Raw genomic sequence first — 23,168 nt, forward strand, 5'->3', positions numbered from 1 at the left:
CTCTTTTCAAGTTATAGAGTATTTTACAATGGCTGTAATATATAAAACAAATGAGTTTTCAAGGTGCTGCATCCAATATAAAGACATTTATTACTTTGAAACTCTCCCAGCATCCTTTTTTTTCTCCTCTTTTCAATAAAAATGAGGAAAAAGGAGGACAAACGAGCGTATGGGTCTCACCTGATGTTAAATGATCACCGCCGCCCACAATCCCTTGCAACACTAGAGGAATCACAGGAGCGTTGCCGGCCTTGAAGGAAGGTGTACGCGTTTTTTGAAGGTACCCATGTCGTATCGTCCCGGAAACACCGCACAAGGAAGTTCATTCCACAACTTTGTAGTAGGTGGAAGAAAGCTCCTTGAAAACCGCACTGTGGAGGACCGCCACACATCCAGACGGTGGGGATGATATCCTAACTTGTGGCGTGTCTTGTGAAGATGTAATTAGGCGGCAGGATCAGGTGAAAAAGCTCTTCGGAAATATACAATATTGTACAGTCAATTCTATCGCTATAAAACAACCATAATCTAGTCTCAGGCCGTCCGATCACTTAGATATTCAGCTGTGGAGTAGTAGGATTTACGACAGACCCACTTTTTAAAAAAAAAAATTTAAACTGATTTATAGATAATGCCTGAACAGTGGCTGGGACTTTATTAAAGAAGTGTATACATTTACCCTTAAAGCTATTATGTATTTTATGAAGCCTACTAGAATTAGTTACAAGCAATCCCTTATTTCTAGTGTTATAATAATGAAAATCACTATTAAGTGACGATTTTTGTGAACATATATTAAATTTGCAATATGTTTTTACAATATGCCTGAACATATATTTGAATAGAGATCAAAGTTAATGCGTCAGTATGATATTTAAAATTGAAAAAAAATAATAATATCGCGTCTCATAACTGCACATTGTGTGTTTTAATATCCTTTGTGAGTCTGTGTTCCGAGCGCGTAAACACTCGCTTTCATCCCACTCAAATGTTAATGCACGTATTACTGTATGTTTTCATGTAGAAATACATTGTAATTATTGTTTGAGTTGCGTTTTGTTCTACCATTAAGCGATGAGTTGCTTTATTCTAACTGATATAACAGACCTACTCAATAATACAAATTACAAACGCACATGTTTAAAAAACACAAGTGTTTCGAAAAATAGGGACTTCAATCTATATTTCGAATAAGATAACCGCCGTACTCACAGTCGTTTTAATAATAATAAATAATAAAACGTTTATTTTCAGATAACTACGATCCACTGTTAGTTGACTTATAATATTTAATTTATTTAATTCCACCTTCGCACGACACGCCACAAGTTAGGATATCATCCCCACCATCTGGATGTGTGGCGGTCCTCCATTTTGGCGATTTTCAAGGAGCTTTCTTCCACGTACTACAACGCTGTGGAATGAGCTCCTTGTGCGGTGTCTCCGGGACGATACGACATGGGTACCTTCAAAAAAAGCGCGTATACCTTCCTTAAAGACCGGCAACCCTCTTGTGATTCCTCTGGTGTTGCAAGAGAATGTGGGCGGCGGTGATCACTTAACACCAGGTGACCCGTACGCTCGTTTCTCCTCCTATCCCATAATAATAATAATATAATTGTATTAATAATTATAACTACGGAGGGACATATTTATTTTTATTAAATGGCCAACATACGGATAGTCCCCGCTGTCGCCTACCGTCTTTAGATAACTACTCGTATTGCTGCTGCCTCGAATTCGGCGGAGAAGAGAAGCCGCTTTTTTACATAGGACGGCGCTAAAGCTATCGATCTCTGCGTATGCAAATATAGCTGACGCGCTACAAAAACGTGGCAGATCCAATAGTGGTCTGAAGGCGTTGTTATATTGGACTCGCTGGGCGCTGTACGATATATTAGTGTGCCCACAGCCTACTCGAGTAGAGCGATGTCCAGTACTCGTACGCTCTAAACAGAGTAATTTTCACTTCAGACGAGCATATATTCGCGTTTAAGGAATACCTCTTTAAGTATTCCTTGGTTAAAAATGTTCACTCCTACAGTCACCTAAGGATTTCTTAATAGGCCTAAGGAATACTTACTTAACTATAAGTATCGTCGGACCAATCCTTTTATTTATTTTTTAATGAAAATAAGAGACGAGACGAGCAGGACGTTCAGCTGATGGTAATTGATACGACCTGCTCATTATAATGCAGAGCCGCTCAGGATTCTTGACAAACCCAAAAATTTATTGAGATTATTAATTTAACTAAGTAAGATTATTAATTATTAGGTTAACGTGCCTATTTCTGTAATAATAAATGCAATATTATATATATATATTAATACAATATAATTAAAATAATTAATCATTGATACCAGAAATAAATACATTTCAGTTTTAAAAGTTATTGTTAGTGCACTCATTTTCTATATGATGAGGCTATATGGTAGATACATCCTCAACTAAAGTGAGAAGGCTTCCATCGCTATCTGTGGAGTACAGACTATATAAGACCAGGGTCGATAATTTTTGAAACCAAAAAACATTACAGCAGGATGAAACCCATTTGAATAGGAGGGGAATATGATAAAAATGAAAGGAAAAATAAATTACGCTCGATCCGGGTTCGGGAAGTGGGAGGGGGTGAGTTTTTAAGGGTAAAAAATGGTTTATCTTGATTTCCGGCAAAACTACAAGTCCTATGGAAAAAATTTAAATGGCAGAGTTGTAGGTAAATAAAGCACGCTAATTTTCAATCGAAAATTCTCGCGTCATAATATCAGCTTTTTTCAAAAAGTCTGGAGGCTTTTTGTTCGTTGAAATCTCTACTTTCTGATGGTGTAAAAAAAAATTACATTACTATAGTAAATGTTCTCAGAAAATGCAAAAAATTTAAAAAAAAACTCAAATTTGAAAATTTTCTTTTTAATCACTATGTACAATTTCTTCAAAAAAATGTGATTGCTGCAATTTTTTTAGTTAAAAAGTTTATTTATTAAATTCGAATAACATTCATGTCATAGAAAATCACTCAAAATATAAATATACATGTAAATCGTACTATTGAATTTAGATACTTCATTCTGATTACGTTAACAGGCTGTCATTTTCATGATACAATTGGTTTAGTTTACAAGCTAACATCAGTGTGTCGAATTTGCGTGACGATGTACGCGTGCATCGTAAAAATTCACCCTCATAAGTTTTCTCTAACGCGCATAAAGAAGTATTACATATTTCAAAAATTAAAGGTCTTGTATACTCATGGGAAATGTGGGGGAAAATACTTTTACGTATCATTCAATCGTGGTTGTGGTGATCTCACATGTCGGACTCGTTTTGAACACCAATGCCGACTAAAAAACCGCCTCTTCTTCTTTCTCCCTTGTCCCCATGGAATCGCCGTTAGCCCTTCACGGGGAAAGAAGCTAGCTTATTGGGGAGATTAACTACTAAATGACCCAGATTCTGGCCACGGATGCCATAGATAGATAGAAGGTCCAAACCTCCACAGATTTAAACTTAAAGACTCCCCATATTGCCCAAATAGCACAGACGCAATCGAAAATGCGCATCATGTGTGTGTGTGTGTGTAACAACACTGTCGTAGTATTGTAATAGCATTTGTATATCTTACAACGTCCCGAATCCTGAAGCTCTGCTGGATCCATTCGCGACCCTCACGGAACTCATCCATTAGTCCCATCACGTAGAGCGTGTCCATGCCGTCGACGATGGTGGCGCCCAACTCTCCCCCACCGAACACGCTGGTCAGGTGACCCCGCTTCGACATCGGCTTCAGCTCGTTCTTGCCCCACGCGTACAGCTTGTAGTTATTCCACGCGTGACGCATCATCTGTTGACAAGAATACACCGCTTTAGCATAAGGATAAACACCAGTGGGAGGCTATTTGCACAGGATGCCAGCTAGATTATGGGTACCACAACGGCGCCTATTTCTGCCGTGAAGCAGTAACGTGTAAACATTACTGTAGTTCGGTCTGAAGAGCGCCGTCGCTAGTGAAATTACTGGGCAAATGAGACGTAACAGCTTATGTCTCAAGGGGACGAGCGTAATTGTAGTGCCGCTCAGAATTTTTGTTCTTTTCAAGAATCTTGAGCGGCACTGCATTGTAATGGGCAGGACGTATCAATTACCATCAGCTGAACGTCCTGCTCGTCTCGTCCCGTATTTTCATTTAAAAAAAAACGGATCACCCATCCTCTCTCGCAAGCCACAAATCAAGATTGTAAAGATAATTTTTAATTATTAAAACATTCGTGGGATATTATAAACTTTATTTGTCTAAAAAGGTCTAAAAACTAAGGTCTAAAGGTCTGTAAACTCACGGTTTGTCGAAGTTGGTGCCAACTAGTTTCGGACCATTCGGGTGAGTGTAGTGAATTACCAAGTGCGACAAAACATGAGAAAAGATACCAAAATATATATTATGATGAAAGTATTAATAAATGACTCTATTGTAATACAAATATTGAGATGAATGAGATATTCGGCAAAATAATAGTTTAACACGGTAATCAGTCATATTAACTAAAATATTAATCAGAGTTAATGACGTCACAACACAGTAATAATTACCGTGTCGCTTCAAGCACAACACAGTTATAGAACAGTAGCGTAACTCAGCGGTCTTCTTGAAAGTTATACATAAGTCTGGGCAGTGTTGAAGTCGGTACATGTAAAAATAATAGTTTAAAAAAACTTTGAAGCACGCTTTATATAAAAAATAGATAATAAAACATAATAAATTTGAACTGAAAATAGTGTAAAAATATTTAGTTTTATTGTAAAAAATTCGTGGGGTGCTTTTTAAGATATTATTAAAATAATAATTCTTTATCATTTTTTAGTTAAATTTTCTATAAGAACGTATTTTTAAAACTATTTAGTACACTACATCAGTTCCTGCCTTATCGACTATAGATAAAAATTATATAAATTGACAAAAATCTTAGTTTACAAATTGTATATTGGAATTATCTTATCAAATTAGCGTATTGTCATGAGTCCTCGATAAATCTACAACGTTTGAATGAAATCTCGCCGTTTAAATTGGGTCAAAGTCGCGTCTAAAGGAGTCAGTTACAAACACACATACAAACATACACGTCAAGCTAATATAAAGCGTATAAAAAGTAAAATTACGGATTGACGATACGGATACTATTTAACTCATTGCTAAAAGTTTTAAAGTGTATTAAAATTTTGGATAGTTCTCCTTTGAATTTTCGAAAGTTATTGATGTTTTTTTTTAATGATTTGCTAACGTACTTTCGATGTCAGTTCAAAATTTTTAGATATCTATGTATAATAGTAGCGGAATAATCTTCAAAATGCTATGTGTGCTAAGTATATGACGTGTCTAGACGCTATGACAGATGGAGCAACTCATCCACGCTATTACAAAATGCAACCCCCAGTCGAACAGCCCATTACCCGAACCATAGACCGATAATATACCAGTGTATAGACAAACAAAACGTACGAGAGAGAAGAATCTCTAACCGAGATACAGCAAGAAAACCGAAATTGATTGACAATTAGTACTAAGCCGTCAGTCACGCTTAAATGTTATGTCATTACAAGTTGAGCGATAGTGATGAGGATTTGGTCATTATTTCTTTATTGTGTGCAGAAGAAAAACGAGTTATGCAAGAGAAAAAAAAAATAAGAAGAAATGTATTGGTGAATACCAAGGTCACGCTATCATGAAGGCAAATATCACCTATTTATTTCCTCGTCTTCTTAATGACTGCACGATTTAGAATTTTTTTGACTTCAGAATTTTGTAAAAAAATGAGAGTTTTTTTTAGGAATTCAACGCCCTCTTTCTATTGAAGTTAATTATAAAAAAGGGGACTGTATTATCGACAGTCAGCTGGCACAGTTTAGTATAATGTACTAAAAAAAAATATATTAAAAACTAAGAACTAATAAATTTAAATGACATTTGGCTGCTAAAAGACAGAAAATTTCTTCCCACATCACTAATGAAGATATTAAACAATGTTGTTTTAAAAAATTGATATTTTTAGAAGCTATATTATAACTTAGTACTATAAATCCAATTTTTTATGTTCAAATTTATTTACAGAAAAACAAATCCAAAGCAATATAAAATGCACAAAAAGTAAAAAAATAATTGCGCATTCTTCTACAACTTAATAATCAACTTATTTTTAGAGTTCTCCTTAGTAAAATGAAATGAAAAATAACTACCTAAGACTACCTAAAAGTCAATGAAGTTATTACCACCAAATTACCACAATATAATGTACCTATAATAGTTACAATTAATTAATTGACGTAATTAATGGGTTGTTTTTTCTGGTAACAAACATAAAAAATACAGTCGAATTGAGAACCTCCTCATTTTTTGAAGTCGGTTAAAAATATCAATTACTTAATTAATCAAATCACCAATCATTTGTTTGACAAGTAAATTTATCTTTCTGACGATGTCAATATATATATGCGATTTTATGAGACAAAGAAATAGTATTTTCTTTGACTAACGCGAGTGTTACACATTTAAACATAACTTTAATGACTAAAACTAACTAAAATAAAAATGTAACTTTTACGCAAATATCTAATGTAAAACCGTTACACGTTAATTACACGCGTTTTAATCCTTTAAAAGTGTTTTATTTAAAGACATAGTTATATTTTTGGGACTAAGTGGAATATATATCTAATGCCTCCACGTAAAGCATGCGGTATATAACGTAAATTATCTAGAAAATGAGCGCTTCTATGTTTAAAAATGATCGTTCGTGCATGTCAATTGTAAATTTACGATATCTAGGCCAACGTTCACATCCATTGCCCTGTTACTTGAACCTCGACACTCTGATTAGCTTATTAACTCATAACCCAATTAGCAACGTATCGAAAACACTTCTAAAATCATCAAAACCGACGTCAAGTGTCATTTCTTTCCGGCTAGTGACTAGTCAGTTTTGGCCCACACTTAGGGCTGATTCGACCAAACACGAACTCACCACGAGGAATCATCCCTTGGATATTTTCATTTCCGTTTTTCCGACCTACTTGCGGAGTACGCTATCTCGGTATTGTTATCCTATGGTGTAAAACTGAATGATAAACTGAGTGTGAATGAATGTATAAACCAACAAAAATTCATTTCTATTGTTCCTTCTCATATTACATTAAATGTCATAACAATTCAATTTTGTAGGATAATAGAGTGAAGTGTCAAATGTTGATAGCTTGTTGTCAAGATGTGACAACAACTTTTATTCTCAGTTTAAACTTTTATACCGCCAAAGTCATCCGTGTAAATATTTACTCGCATATACGAGTACTTATATTATTCTTAGGTTAGTGGTGGTAAAATGCAAAATTAGGTATAATCTAAGGCTGAGATCTATAGAGCGTATTTAGACTTTACTTACGTAAAACTTAGCTAAGTGTTAGCTTAGCATGGTCTTTGATTTAATTTAAATTTTACAGACATTTGATAACAGACACTTGACCAATGGGAGGCTCCTTTGCACAGGATGCCGGCTAGATTATGGGTACCACAACGGCGCCTATTTCTTCCATGAGGCAGTTATGTGTAAACACTGCTATGTTTCGATTTGAAGGGCGCCGTATCTAGTGAAATTACTGGGCAATGAGACTTAACATCTTACGTCTCAAGGTGACGAGCGGCACTGCATTTTAATGAGCTGGGCGTATAAATTACCATCAGCTGAATGTGCTGTTTGTCTCATTCCTTATTTTTATAAAAAAAAAAAAACAGAATATAGGCTGAGCATAAGCTAAGACAGCCCAAAGGCAAAAATCAAGACTGCGTTTTATCCTTTGATTAGCAGTAGTTAGTTACTAGCGAGTAAAAACTTACTCTAGTTTGGACGAAACCGCCGTTAATCACGAAAGTGGAATCCGAAGTTTGAACAGCACAGCAAATATTTTCTTTCGTTATTTCCGTGTCGCCGCTTTGTGCCGCTAAAAGCGTTTTTCTATACAGTTTCCCATCATAAAAGGCGCATTGAAACACGTAGATGTTCAAGCCGCCGGCCTAAGTTTTAATCTTGGTGCTCGCGGGGCCTACAAGTCTAATGAAAGGATCGGCTCTCTGTCGGGGCCATTAATTATTATTAGCTCTCGGAAACTGCGACAGTCTTGAGTCCAGTGACTTGGAAAAAGTGCCGACTTTGCCAATTACAGTTTGCAAAGTGGAATGGCGCTCTAATGAAATACGCATTCAACTTTTATAGCATACGTTTGTTACAATACTCTGTTCACTTATTGTATTATCTTTCAGGTTTAAAGGCTGTTCCAAACGTACATCATAATTGCCATAATTTCGTTTATAAGTTTTTCGGCTTGACATGAGACTCATTAGACCTACATCATTTGCCGTATCACCGCTCATCGACAACACTTCCCTTAAAGCCTCGCCTAGTATCGGAACACTAGGTCTCGAAATCTTGAGCGATTGCCAATTCCGTGGCCACCTGGAGGGCAAAGCCAAATTGGCATCGAAGAAGCTGGGGGGTCATTAATAGAGCACGGCAATACTTCAAGCCGGCCCACATTCTAGCGCTCCACAAAGCGCAGGTTCGGCCACACATGGAGTATTGCTGTCATCTCTGGTCTGGCGCACCCCAGTATCAACTCGATCCATTTGACCGCGTGCAACGCAAAGCAACTCGGATTGTCGCGGACCCAGTGCTCTGTGAATGGCTGGATCACTTGGCGTTGCGTAGAGACGTCGCTTCATTGTGTGTCTTCTACCGCATTTAACACGGGGAGTGTTCCGAAGAGCTGTTTAATCTAATTCCTGCCGCCGAATTCGCCTTATTGTAGAAGTACCTTCGCACGAGACGCCACAAGTTAAGATATCATCCCCACCATCTGGATGTGTGGCGGTCTTCCACAGTGCGGTTTTCAAGGAACTTTCTTCCTCGTACTACAAAGCTGTGGAATCAGCTTCCTTGTGCGGTGTTTCCGGGACGATACAACATGTATACCTTCAAAAAAGCGCGTACACCTTCCTTAAAGGCCGGCAACGCTCTTGTCATTCCTTTGGTGTTGCAAGAGAATGTGGGCGGCGGTGATCACTTGACACCAGGTGATCCGTACGCTCGTTTGTCCTCCTATTCCATAAAAAAAAACATACTGTGTGCTCCCGTTTCGATCCTCATCCGCCACGTGTCAATGTGTTTTTCGAATTCATACAATTCGAAAACTGAAAACGATTAGTAGATGCTTATAAGGTCGGGAAAGTTCTTGCGATTCCCCTGGTGTTACAAGAGTATGGGCTATGTGAGTATGGTGATCCCATACCATCAGGTGGCTCGTTCGATCTCCTCTTCCATAAAAAAAAAAAAACAAAGCGTGCGAGAGACAAGAAAATCTGTAACGGAGATACATCAAAATGGAAAAGGAAAGCGGATCTATTGTTACTGTAACCATTTTGACTGTCAAGTCGGAAACAGTCAGCCACGCTTGGCATTTATAGCTCCTAAGTATTTTGAATATTACACCACTAGCTAACGCACACATTGATATATCAAAATTGGTCACGCACACCGGTCGTCTATACGCTAGTATACTATTAAGTTATTAGGTACTATCTTTCATGTTTCGGCTGTTCTAAAGGTAGCTTATAACTGCAACTTTTCGTTCTCAATATAAGTTTTTCTGCTTGACACCGGAGCCTGGACTAATTAGTTGGAGGTATTTGTAATTATTTAGAATTATGGGGTGTCTCAGTACAAATTGTTAAATCATTAATTTAACTTATTGCTCCTGATTTGGCCTTAACTTATAACTATAATAGTAATAAAATAATTATATTATTATTATTACTTAAATATAGTAAATTTTGTCCACTTTTTAAATCTGGCAGTGTAACTAATCCTAATAATTATTGACCTATATCGGTCTTACCTACTATTAGCAATATTATTGAAAAAATAATTTTACTGCAGTCGACGAAATATTTCTATGTAAATAACTTATTGCATAGAATTCAATTCGGTTTTACTCGAGGTTCATCAACAACTGATGCTGGTGTCGAGTTAGTAAGGAATATTTTTGACCACCAACTATAAGACTGGCAATGTTCCTGTGATTTCTCTGATCTTACTGGAGAGGTGGTACATATTATCACTTATAACTGATAGATACGGTTCTGTTATATTCTTTAAAAGGAATAAAAGGCATATACTTTTCTCGAAATTGATTCTTTAGAATTATATTTAATCAGTTCAAAGTTAGCCTTGAAAGAGAAGGAACGGCGTAAGAACTCTACCATTATTTTTTGCGCTCTTTTTAATAGAATATATAACTGTTATAAAATAATCATAATCCCAGGCTGTTGGATCGCTTACATATTCAGCTGTGGAGTAATAGGATTTACGACAGAGCCATTTTTTAATAAAACATTTAAATTTATTTATAGATTTGCAGGAACAGTGACAGGGACTTTATTTAACAAGTGTATACATTTACTTTATTTATAACCACAAAGTTCGCCTATAGAACTGTTTCTCAACCCGTCAGTACACACACCTTTTTGAGGTGACATTTCTAAACAATACTTCCTCCAATCAATATATCTATTAAGAATGAAATGTTCTTTTAAACGCAAAAGCGAACAACAACTATCAATGAATAATTAAAAAACAGCGAAAATAAGAATTGATAAACGAACCACGGTTAATGACGTCATCAATTTAAATTATTGCATTGAAATTGTTTTAAATTGAACACATACGAATTAAACCTATGTATATAGTAGTTTGTAGTTGCCAGCTCACAAATTAAATGTTGTGCTTTGTTATATGTTTAAAGTGATAGCCCTCACTTCTAGGATTAATACACAAATAAAATTTGAAAACCAACAACCTGAGAGTTGAACAAAGCATACATGGTTTTATAGCGATATGTCACTCGAACGGTTAGTTAGAGCACCGGCACGGAACGCCGGAGGTCGTGGGTTCGAGTCCCGCATCGTTCATAAAATTTTGTTGTATTTCAAATTTTATAAATGTTGTGCTAATGTTAAATTAATAAATGGTCATATAAATATTCGCAGTAAAATATAACGCGGCAGTTACTTTTAATCTTTAACAGTATTATAATAATTGACGTTTTGAGTAGCATGTTAATATATTATTTTCGTATAAGAATTTAACAAGTTGAGCAATATAAACGATTAACCCAACTACAATGACGACCTGTATTGCCGACTGGTTAGCGATCTTACCTACTAAGCTAGAGGTCCCGGGTTCGAATCCCGGTAGGTGCAAGCATTTATATGATGAATATGGATGTTTCTTTCCGAGTCATGGATGTTTAAATGTATTTATGTATGTTTATATGAATTTATGTATGTTTAAGTAAGTATATTGTATTAAATATATCATCGTCTTATAACCCATAACAAAGGCTATATATGCTTAACTTGGGGCAAGATAATTTATGTATAAGGTGTGTCAATATTAATATTATTATTATACTATCGCTACTGTCCTCGCAAGACGACCGGGCCGTCAAGATCGAGCAAGGTGTCATGTGAATTCGCTCGGTTTGTAAATTACATGATGTTTTAAAGTAACACTGCATGCCATAAGATCTTCCATATATCACATTAATATATACGCAACTACGTTGGACATATTCTGATGATCACTTATCACCAGATGGCGGTTTCTAAAATCAGTTTTTTAAGATGGTACTTACGATTTTGTAATTTTTTAAGGGAAAGAAAATGAGTCACTCATTTCTGTAGATTGCATGAGCTCAAACTGGAAATATTTTTATACAAAATAGAAAAAATAAATCTACCATCTACTTATTCGAAAAGGTAGACCTGTGAAGAAACTTAAATTATATTGTGTAAGTAATATAGCTTTATATTTAAATTTCCATAATTTAAATAGAAAGAATTCTATCTATAATTTAAATAGAAAGAATTCTATCTATAATTTAAATATAAAGAATATTATTCAAAGAAGCCTTTACTCAACGAACCTACTCGTAACGTCTTTCCATTCATGAAAACTAGTAGGAATACATTGACTCACTGTAAGATCGGAATTTCAATATTTATCAATACAACACGTTTGCTTTGAATAATTAACATGAGATACATTCTGATATGATTTTTACTACTGTCATAACCTTCTCTCCGAAATATTAGGTTTAGTTTAGGACAACACGCAGATAATAATTTAACATTGGGAGGCTGCTTTGCTTGCGGATGCCGGCTAGATTATGGGTACCACAACGGCGCCTATTTCTGCCGTGAAGCAGTAAAGTGTAAGCATTACTGTTTCGGTCTGAAGGGCGCCCTAGCTAGTGAAATTACTGGACAAAAGAGTTTTGACATCTTATGTCTCAAGGTGACAAGCGCAATTGTAGTGCCGCTCAAAACTTTTGGGGCATCAACGCTTTTATTGCATTGTAATTGGCAGGCAGATTGTAATATTATTGAACTTTTGAAGTGATAACTTCTTATAAGAAGGTTTATCGTAACGTAACGCGTTACGGCGCCAGTCTGTCTGGCTTTCTTTTCTTTCACGCATACATGAGCGGTAGGAAGGCTCCTCCCCTCTCACTCTAACCAATTAATTATTAATTTTAAAGGATTAAATAATGATACTAATAATGTACATATACGAAATTCTAATGTACATAATATTCAACAATTGTAATTAGTTGTCTGACAGCAAGACAGCAGACTCTATTTAGACGTATAATAATTATCTAAGGTTTTTTTATTAATATACAAACGCCAAGAACACTACTTAAAGTTTCAAACTGTGTCCGTAGTAAATACGTTTTGAAAACGGTAACGCGAAAATACCTTTGTATAGATCATTCAAGTTAAATGTAAAAGTTTGCTTGAAATATAAGAAAAAACAGCACTTATTTGTAAATATTTTTGGCTGTTTGTCCGAAATTTATCGGAAAATCTCATATCTTTTAAAAATTGAAACCTAATAACATTGTACCTCGATGACTTTCATCTTCCTATAGCTGGTCGTGTTCCGTTGCGAACTGGATCTCTCCATCAACAGATCTGGCCGCGGTAGCGGTTCACCAACGCGAGCTACGTCCAATCGCGTCACCCACAGCATCAGAAACATCGTCACTACAAACGTGCCACCAGCCAACATCAACGCTTGAATTTTGCGCATAATTCTCGGCCACGTAGACAAAACAAAAAACTGATTTTGATTCTAATAATCGTGGTAACACTTAATTGTTGATTCGGCGCGATCGCGGAACCGGTGACACGTGCGAGTGAACGCAAAGAGAAGCGAATTATGAACACAGCAGTGCCATCATTGTGACGATAACCTATTACCGAGCGAAACTGTAATGATAACATATTATCTATCTAACGAACATTGAAATATACAAGCTAAAAAGAAGTATATTAAAAATAAAACACTTTTAAAGGATTAAAACGCGTGTAATTGTAACGGTTTTTAATTAGATGTTTGCGTAAAAGTTACATTTTTATTTAAGTTACCCACCTCCGAGGAAATAAATGGCGCTAAACTTCATAATGACAACTTTGACAAATACTATCTTTGACTCGGTTCATCTGCAGTCCCCCTGAAAACGAGATCTGGAAAGATCTTGGAACGTCGGGTTAACTAATATAAAAATGTAAATTTTACGGAAACATCTAATGTACAACCGTTACAATTACACGCGTTTTAATCCTTTAATAGTGTTTTATTTAAATGTGTAACACTCGCGTTAATCAAAGAAAATACTAGAAGTATATTAGCCACAGTTGTTTACTTGGCTAACAATTTATCGTTATTAGGATTCAGTGGGTATACAGTATACACAAACATAATAGCTTTGTATGTATATTGTATAGTGTATATTTCACCAGTGGGAGGCTCCTTTGTACAGGGTGCCGGCTACATTATGGGTATTACAACGGCCGCGGCGCGTATTTCTGCCGTGAAGCAGTAATGTGTAAGTATTACTGTGATTCGGTCTGAAGGGCGCTGTAGCTAGTCAAATTACTGGGTAAACGAGACTTAACATCTTATGTCTCAAGGAGACGAGCGCAATTGTAGTGCCGCTCAGAATTTTTTGATTTTGACAGTACAGTATTATATCTTATTAAAAAGAGCGCAAAAAAATATAATGTTGGAAGAGTTTCTGGCGCCGCATCTCCTCTCTCAGAGCGCCATTTGTTTCCGAAACGATGATAGTGTTAGAAATGACATGGAAAAGAATTCTAAAGGAATCAATTTTGAGAAAACAAATGCCTTAACACAGATATTCCATTGTAAATAAGCGAAAATTTAAAATATTACTAAAGCGGCTTACATTATCTTCTGAATATTGGACAAATAGGAAATTATGCCAACGGAGCGTAGCTGGTAACTGATAATAATGTAAATCAGCCTTAATTTACTAGGCTCCGGTGGGGCAATAGGTAGGACGTTGACTCACACCACATTACCCCCGGTTCGATCCTCGCCCGCTTCGTATAGGGTTACCATCCATCCGGATTCATCAGGATATGTCCAGACTTTTAGACTCTAGTCCGGATTTTGTCCGGCTCTCTAACTTGTCCGGTTATATTTTTTTTACATGTATTCCATCTAATAATACAACATAACTAGTTTTAAGTTATATCAAAAGTCTTTTATCTTTACAAGAAACAAAATCTAAGATCAATCAAAAAGTCCGGACTTTTATTGAAATGTCAGGCTTTTTATCAGGACTTACGGCCGTTCCCAATATACTATCTGTAGATAGAGATAAATTACTACCATCTACTGTCTGTAATTAGCTGCCAGTAATCTGAAGCTGTCCCAATATACCCGATAAGTCATTCTTATCGCCTTATATTGGGACGCGTGGATTGAAATTTCCATACAAACTTCTATCGCTGGTAAGCTATACGTCATCCCATTGACAGACAGCGTGTACGGATAAGGTGAGTTACCGTCGATAAGTTTATTGGGATAGAAAAGTCAACGATAGTTACGATTTTTATCTCAAGTAAGAGATAGACTGAATATTGCGAACGGCCGTTAATAAGCTAGGTTCGAATTCGGTAGGTACAAACATTTGTATACTAAATATGAATGTTTATTTTCGAGTCATGGATGTTAATATGTATGTATTTTGTATGAAATATATTTTTGTCTGCACCTTAAAAAGGCATATATAGTCTATATATGCCTCATTTGAGGTTAAGTAATAATTTGTGCTAAAGTTTGTCAAATAACTAATAAGTTGCACGTAAATAATTGTAATAATTTATATCGGCTACTTCTATATTAAATAAAATAATAATTACAAAAAAGGCACTAATTTTCCTGCAAATCCTTACAGGATTATACACTATATAGGTGGGTAAGGAATAAACTGCTGTAACAGGAGTCGTAACAATAAATCTGAAGGAGTGAGTTATCCGCGGTGATTGCGGACTTACTTAATTACATCCCGTCGCAATTGCTTCATACTCTTGCCAACTTATGTTATCCTGGTACCTATATATTTTAAAATATTATATTATGTACTAATTATATATTATGTAATAACGATGACCCATATGGACCAGTGGTTAGTAAGTTCCTTTTCTACTGAGGTAGAGGTCTCGGGTTCGAATTCCGGTATGGCGATGAATGTGTAGTTTCCAGGCCATGGTTTTTTATAAGTTAATTTACGTATAAGTTAGTATCTTGTATTAAATATATCGTTGTCTTGCAATCAAATAGCACAAGGCAATTCCTAGTTTAGGGCAAGATAATTTATGTAAAAATTTGTTAATATTATTATTACAAATATATTCAGCTTCTCATTCATAATTACTTCCCGCTTATTTAACATATTTTATCTTTAATTATTTTGTCCATTTACTTCAGTGCTTTCACTGTTCTTGATTGAACCCAAAATTCTCAAACATTATAATATTATGTTAAGTCACAGCCAAGTAATTAGACTTGCTGCGGTGCACTTCAAACCAAACACAATAATGCTTGCACATAACAAAATACATACATATTAACATCCATGACTCGAAAATAAACATTCACATTCATTATACCAATTTTTGCAACTGCCGAATTCGAACCTAGCTTATTCAGGTTCAAGTTTCAAGTAATCTTCAAGTTCTTTACAGCAAAGCTAATCCTCTAGATCATAGGTTCTCAACGTGGGCGATAACGCCTCCTTGCGGGCGTTTGAGACTTTCGGGGAGGCAGTAGAAGACCCAGAGAAAATTAGGGGGCATTGAGATGGCGCAGATGGGGCATGGGTAGATTAAAAATATAGTCTAAAAAGGCAAAAAAATACACGAAAATACTCTAGAAAAAAAACCTATTCTCAAAGTGGGCGGTGAGCAAAATAAGGTTGAGAAACTATGGTCTAGAGTCTAGTCGCTAATTCTTACGATTTCGATACCTACAGGGTGGGTGAGACAGACCTGGCATTAGTAGCATAATCGATTATTATGATTGTGTGTAGTTTATGGATCAAATATGTCGGCCTTCATTATAATTAGTCAATTACAATTCTTTTTCAATACGCGTTTGATTCATAAATGTCAATTTGATAGAAATATTTGCAACTAATGGAATAAAATATTTAAATAGTTGTGGTGTAAGTCCCATGTTCACCGGTTCTGGGGCAGATATCGACATTTTCCTTTCGTGTAAAAAAAAAAAATGTAATGATAAAAATAAAAAAACTAAAATATTAGTTATTTTAGTTAAATATTGAGGTAATGTGAAAAAAGTTTAAAAACAAAAGGTACCAACAACAACTTTGCTATTTATCTTTCTTCCATAGGACTCGAAGTTTCGCCAGTAATCGAGATAAGCCATTTTTTACCCTTAAAATCATATTAGCTTCACAACGTTATCTAAAATGACAAGCAAAGATAGAGCACGACCTGAAGCCGTATATAATACACAAGGGGTTCATAGAGTAGCCGGAAACAAAACCACCGAGGCCGGACTAAAAAAGCTGAAAGCTCAACCGCTTCCTTGCTCAACCCTTCATAATAAACTGACATCTGCGTACAATACAGCCTTAGCGACAGTCTCAAGTACCCACCCCCATTCTGCGAGGTCGACTGTATTGCACACTTACTTGAAACTACCACCCCTTCATTATAAAGACTCCATATACATTGACGTACAAGACTCAAAAATTGTCTAAAACAAAACTCTAGCTAGCTCAGATGTGTCTTCAGTAAATGGTACTTACAATAACAAACACATGACGGGAATTATAGGAGGAATATATATTATTACTAGCTGACCCAGCAAACGCTGTCTTGCCATATAAATTAAAAAAAAAAAAAAAACAATATTAAAAATTTTTGGGGTATAAAAAATAGATGACGACCGATTCTCAGACCAACCAAATATGCCGTACATAAAATTTATCGTACTACAATAATCATTATATTCGATGGCCATCTTTCAACTCTTTAGCGTATTTGTGGATCGCAGACGGGTGAAATTTTGAGGTTGTATGTATTTTTTCTGATGAGTCATAATAAAATTAAATAAAAAAAAATGTCAAAAAAAGTAAAAAAAATATTAAGGTGTGGGCGACCCTTATCATTTAGGAGTATGAAAATAGATGTTGGCCGATTCAAAAACCCATCCGATATACCTAACCAGTCACCGACGTAGTGCAGTCGGTTGCGAAACTGAAGTGGCAGTGGGCGACGGACATAGCAGGACAGATTATTTTCATGTAAGATATCAACGAAAGAAACGCTCAATTAATGTCAGATGATAAGTTGATCACCGTCTATGGCCCTGATTCACGCGACCGAATTTTATCTCGTCCATCCGAGTTCAATAGCTCACACCGACCATTACTATTGCATGACATTTAAATTATCACCTGGCTATTAACGCCACCAAATTTAGTTTTCCCACTTAGCACCCAGAAAATAATATGCTAGAAATAACACAACTATGTACAACTATGTATCGTAGAGAATTTGGACTCACAACACAAACATTCCCATAAAATTTAACAACAGCTGAATAGGCTATAATGTTAAAGATGTAATGATAACATACATAGGCGCGGTCAACACGAGGCAAAGCCAAATTGGCTTGAAAGAAGCTGGGTGTCACTAATATAGCACGTCAATACTTTAACGATATGAAGATCGTGCGACATGGGTACCTTCAAAAAAAGCACGTACACCTTCCGTAAAGGCCAGCAACACTCCTGTGATTCCTCGGTATTGCAAGAGAATGTGCCCGGGCGGCGGTGATCACTTAACACCAAGTAACCCGTACGCTCCTTTGTTCTGATTTTCCATCCAAAAACTATCATTACGACTGTTTCCATGAAGACTAAGTAGAGGGTACGGCGCTTCAGGTGCCACCATCGACCTTATAAACGAGTACACTCCTAATATATTCGCTGTGCACACAAATAAGTCAACCAACTGAGGTGAGCGGGCGCGGGTACCTACTCAAGACTCATTGGCTAGGTAATGACACAATACAGTAGGTAATAGAACAGTAGCGTAACTCAGCGGTCTCCTTGACATTTATACCGACGTCTAGGCAGAGCGCGAGGGTTGGTACACACAAAAAGATTGACGACGCGAACATTGAGGTGCAGCTAATTTAACTCCGACAGCGACAAGTCTCGGCGGCGCACCGGTGGCACTCAATACTTTTGTCTTCCCAAGACTGCTTAGCGGCTGTGTAAGTCGTGTGTATATGCGCGTGCGTCGATTCGGGCGCTCAAGTTTGCATCAAAGTATAACTGTTTTTTACTATATTGTGGTAATGATCACAACATTTCATAAACAATCGCTTCTGTCTACTATGCATCTATATAGTATCTGTGTTTGTAACGTGGTACCTCAAAGCGTTTACACTATATTATGCCTTTACTGGATTATAACGTAGATGTTTACCATGGTTTGCTTATTCTATTCACATCAACCATCTCATGCAAGCTATTAAAGTTCTTTGACCCCTTTTAAGTCCTTGACTGTTCTGATACTGGATGTACGCCCAGACTCTTTCTCAAATAGTTTCACAGGATGCCGGCTAGATTATGGATACCACAACGGCGCCTATTTCTACCGAGAAGCATAACTGTGTTTCGGTCTGAAGGGCGCCGTAGCTAGTGAAATTATTGGGCAAATGATACTTAACATCTTATGTCTCAAGGTGACGAGCGCAATTGTAGTGCCGCACAGAATTTTTGGACTTAAAATTAAGTTTCATACATCCCCATACTATGTGAGCATACCACCTCAATAGCTGGTGTATTTTAATTTTAATTTTTTATTATATTTAATAACCATGATGCAGAATCACGGTTGCTCTCAATATTCAATACCTAATTTAAGTTTAATTTGAATCCAGATTTTATATCATCAGTCAAGTCTTGAATGTGGATTTCAATGTGTCAATCTTAATTTACAAATCCATATAGAATAACGAATACCTGTCACAGTCATACAAATTGCAATCTGAAAATACCTGTACGTCATACGAAAATCAGAAAATGGATCGTTAAACTACTCTTTATTTTACTTGTTTGCTGCTATTTATATACACATTTTGACTTAAACCTTGTCTGGCGATGATTATATCTAGTAGATAATATAAAAAATTGATGACAAGTATAACTTTTGTAAGCTAGTGTAAATTGTGTAACTTATGTAATTATAATATATCGATGAATGGTGTCCACGTCCACCAACAATCAGTAAGCACAATACAAGTACGTAGTAAGGACAGTAGCTTAAGGCGGCACTAAGTGCCGGCGACCTTGAGCGATATGAGTTCACGGCTCCTATGTAACAAAGCCAATATTTTCAAAATTCTTGCGTCGAAAATTTAACATTTTAACAGGCGCAAACAGTTTAATTGCTTACAATCCTCATTATTGATCACTAATCTTAATAAATGTACCAACACAAAAAAGTAAAAGCTATAAGAACAACAGCATCATGCCGAGAAAAAACTTGTTTAACTGCAAATAAAACTGGTAGTTCGTAATAGCTCTGGAGTGTTAAGTTTAACTAACAGCAAGCATTAGCAACCTACAAGTAAGACTTAAGGGTATGTGTAACAGGATAAAGTAGTCTTTATATCTCCAAAATAAAATAAATAAACTCAGCAGTATCCTCGAACATTTATACCTACATCTGAGCGGAGCGCTAGGGTTGGTATATACAAAAAGATTGACGACGCCAACGACCAGGCACAGCAAATTTAACTCGGACTAGTCTCGGCGGCGTACAGCGTGGAACTCATTAGTTTTGTTTCCCCAAAATTGCTTAGCTGCCGTGTAAATTGTGTGCATGTGTGCGTGCGTCGATTCGGGCGCTCAAGTATGTAGTTAAAATACTGTTTTATTAATGTATTGTGCAGTGAGCCCTCACAGACATGTTCGTCACTATATCAGTCGGTGAGTGGTCATTCCACACGCCCACCCGGGGCAGCCAGCATCTGCGAGTGATCGATCGCCTCGTCCTCGCATTACTTCCACTTTCAAATCTTCGTTTAATGGATTTTATGAGATAGCTTTTGTTTGCGATCTGGTACTGTTTCGTCTAGTATATCAGTGATCGATAGGTTTGTTAATTATAAAAAAGATGAGATTTTTACTAGTACTTATTCATATATATTATTATATATATTTTGTAGTGAGCTGACGTATATCATGTGGTTGAATATTAGGTCTTTCTAAAGCGATGCTACGCTTACACATATTATATATATAAAATTCAGGAAGGATGTCTAACGGGGTTCATTTATTGATTAATTTTTATTCATTTGGTAATCTTACAGCGATACAGCTTCATCTGCACAATGGTTATACAGCCGACATTTTGACAGGATGTGATGATCAGCAGGTTTCGCAGACGAAGCAGTTGTTCTTCGCTTTCCAACAGGTAAGCCAATTTCCCGTTGGCCCACGCTTATATATTTTTCACAATAATTACTTGTGAATGCGAATTTTCTTGATTAAACACTTGGCTGTTGCTAGTCATATGATTGTCGTATGAATAATATATAATTAATGACCGACAATTTTTATAATAATGAAAATAGAGTCAAATTTATATTAAAGCAACAAAGAAAATATAATTCATAAAATTATAAACTATTTATTATATTAGTTAAAAGAAAAAAGCTTTATAACCTAACCTCAAATTATTACATTTTTAAGGGTTGTTAGACATTTTATGGGGAGGAAAGAAAGGGAAACGCCTAGAATTCGCTTCTGGCACTCTGGCCTCTGCCGCGGCCCGCTACGCTCGGCTCGTGCATTGTTTTAACTGTTCTAACATAACCTAACCTAACCAATTTTTTAAATTAATTTTCTCATTCAAATTAACATTTATTTTCTCAAAATTGATTCCTTTAGAATTCTTTGTGAAGTCATTTCTAATAACTACTAGATACTACTACCGCTTCGGAAACAAATGGCGCTCTGAGAGAGAAGAAGCGTCGCAAGAAACTCTCTCAGCATTCTTTTTTGCACTCTTTTCAATAAAAATATACAATATTGTACAGTCGCTATAAAATAATCACAATCTAGTCCCAGGCTGTCCGATCATTTAGATATTCAGCAGTGGAGTAATAGGATTTACGACAGAGCCATTTTTTTATAAAACATTTAAATTTATTTATAGATAATGCCTGAACAGTGGCTGGGACTTTATTATAGAAGTGTACACATTTACCCTTAAAGCTATTATGTATCTTATGAAGCCTACTAGAATTAGTCCCAAGCAATCCCTTATTTCTAGTGTTATAATAATGAAAATCACTATTAAGAGCAGAAAGGTGACGATTTTTGTGAATGTATATTAAATTTTCATAAATGTACTGAGAATGAACACTAACAATATTTATTTCTTTAAATTTTTCTTTGAGAGACTGTCTATAACCAAGCTGATATATAGCACGAACAGCTCTCTTTTGCAGAGCAAATACTATATCAATGTCAGCAGCATGACCCCATAGTAAAATACCGTACGTCATGATGCTGTGAAAATAACTGAAGTACACTAATCTAGCGGTCGCAACATTCGTGTACTCTCTAATCTTTCTAACTGCATATGCCGCAGAGCTGAGTCTATCTGCTAGATGGTCAATATGTGGACCCCACTGAAGCTTTTTATCTAACGTGATACCCAATGCACCGTTTTGAAGAAAATAACGAAAACAAACTACAACCTCTAAACGGGTAAAACATTTTTATTAAATTAAATGTAAAAGGTTTCGGTACAATTATTTACTTTAAAAATTGTCGGACACATAAATAATAGTTATTCAAACGATAATCGTATGATTTGAAAACAATCATCCGAAAATCGGATTAATAGACACTTCCTAAAAGTTTACTAAGCCAAAAAATAAAGTCCATTGTACTCTTCTAGTTACCTACAATAGTCTAGTCGATAAGTTGAAAATGGTATAGAAATACTGCTCTTAAAATTATGTGCGATAGCTCATTGGATCCGGTATGACACCTAGAAAAATGTGCCAAAAGCGTGTATTAGCACATAAAAAATTGCAAAAGTTATAAACAATTAAAGATAAAAAAAAAATGGCATTTTGTTTTTTGCCAATATTTCATAAACTATTAAAATTTAAGAAATTAAAAAAAAAAAGATACTGAAAGAGGAGGAAATTTCCAATTAAAAACTCCTAACTCCCGGAACGGTATCTCCATTATTTATAATTTCCTCCTCTTTCAGAATCTTTTTTTGAAATTTCTTAAACATTAATAGTTTCTGAAATATATAAAATATAGGCATATAATATATATATATATATATGTATATATATATACATATATATATATATAATCTGAATCTCGGAAACGGCTCCAACGATTTTAATGAAATTTAGTATACAGGTAGTTTCGGGGGCTAGAAATTGATCAAGCTAGGTTTCAATTTAAAAAAATGTAGTTTTATCCGTGTTTTAATGAGAAACTGCTTTCGCCACCATATACAATACTATAATAGTTCAGATGGGACATTGGGTGATCCGGAAAACAGAAGACCCCGGTTCGAATCCAGATGTCCTATTAGTTTTTTTTGTAACTTCATAAAAATCCGAGCAAGGCTCGGTCGTCCAGATATTAATAAATAATATAAAAACGAAATGCAATTTTA

At 35.8% G+C, this 23,168-nt stretch overlaps 1 protein-coding gene across 3 annotated transcripts in view; it reads right to left on the reverse strand.

The window, feature by feature from the left end:
* The window catches only part of LOC126968698 (mannosyl-oligosaccharide alpha-1,2-mannosidase IA-like), a 139,551-nt gene that overhangs the window by 18,419 nt on the left and 97,964 nt on the right, over positions 1-23,168 (reverse strand). For 2 of the 3 annotated variants that reach the window (XM_050813770.1, XM_050813780.1), the window contains exon 2: positions 3,626-3,844. In XM_050813770.1, the coding sequence (XP_050669727.1) occupies positions 3,626-3,844 (219 nt within the window). Of the gene's footprint in view, positions 1-3,625; positions 3,845-13,005; positions 13,291-23,168 lie in introns of those variants that run through there. The other variant, XM_050813790.1, reaches the window with a different exon arrangement.

This window comes from Leptidea sinapis, chromosome 1 (genome assembly GCF_905404315.1).
Source record: "Leptidea sinapis chromosome 1, ilLepSina1.1, whole genome shotgun sequence".
NCBI lineage: Eukaryota > Metazoa > Arthropoda > Insecta > Lepidoptera > Pieridae > Leptidea > Leptidea sinapis.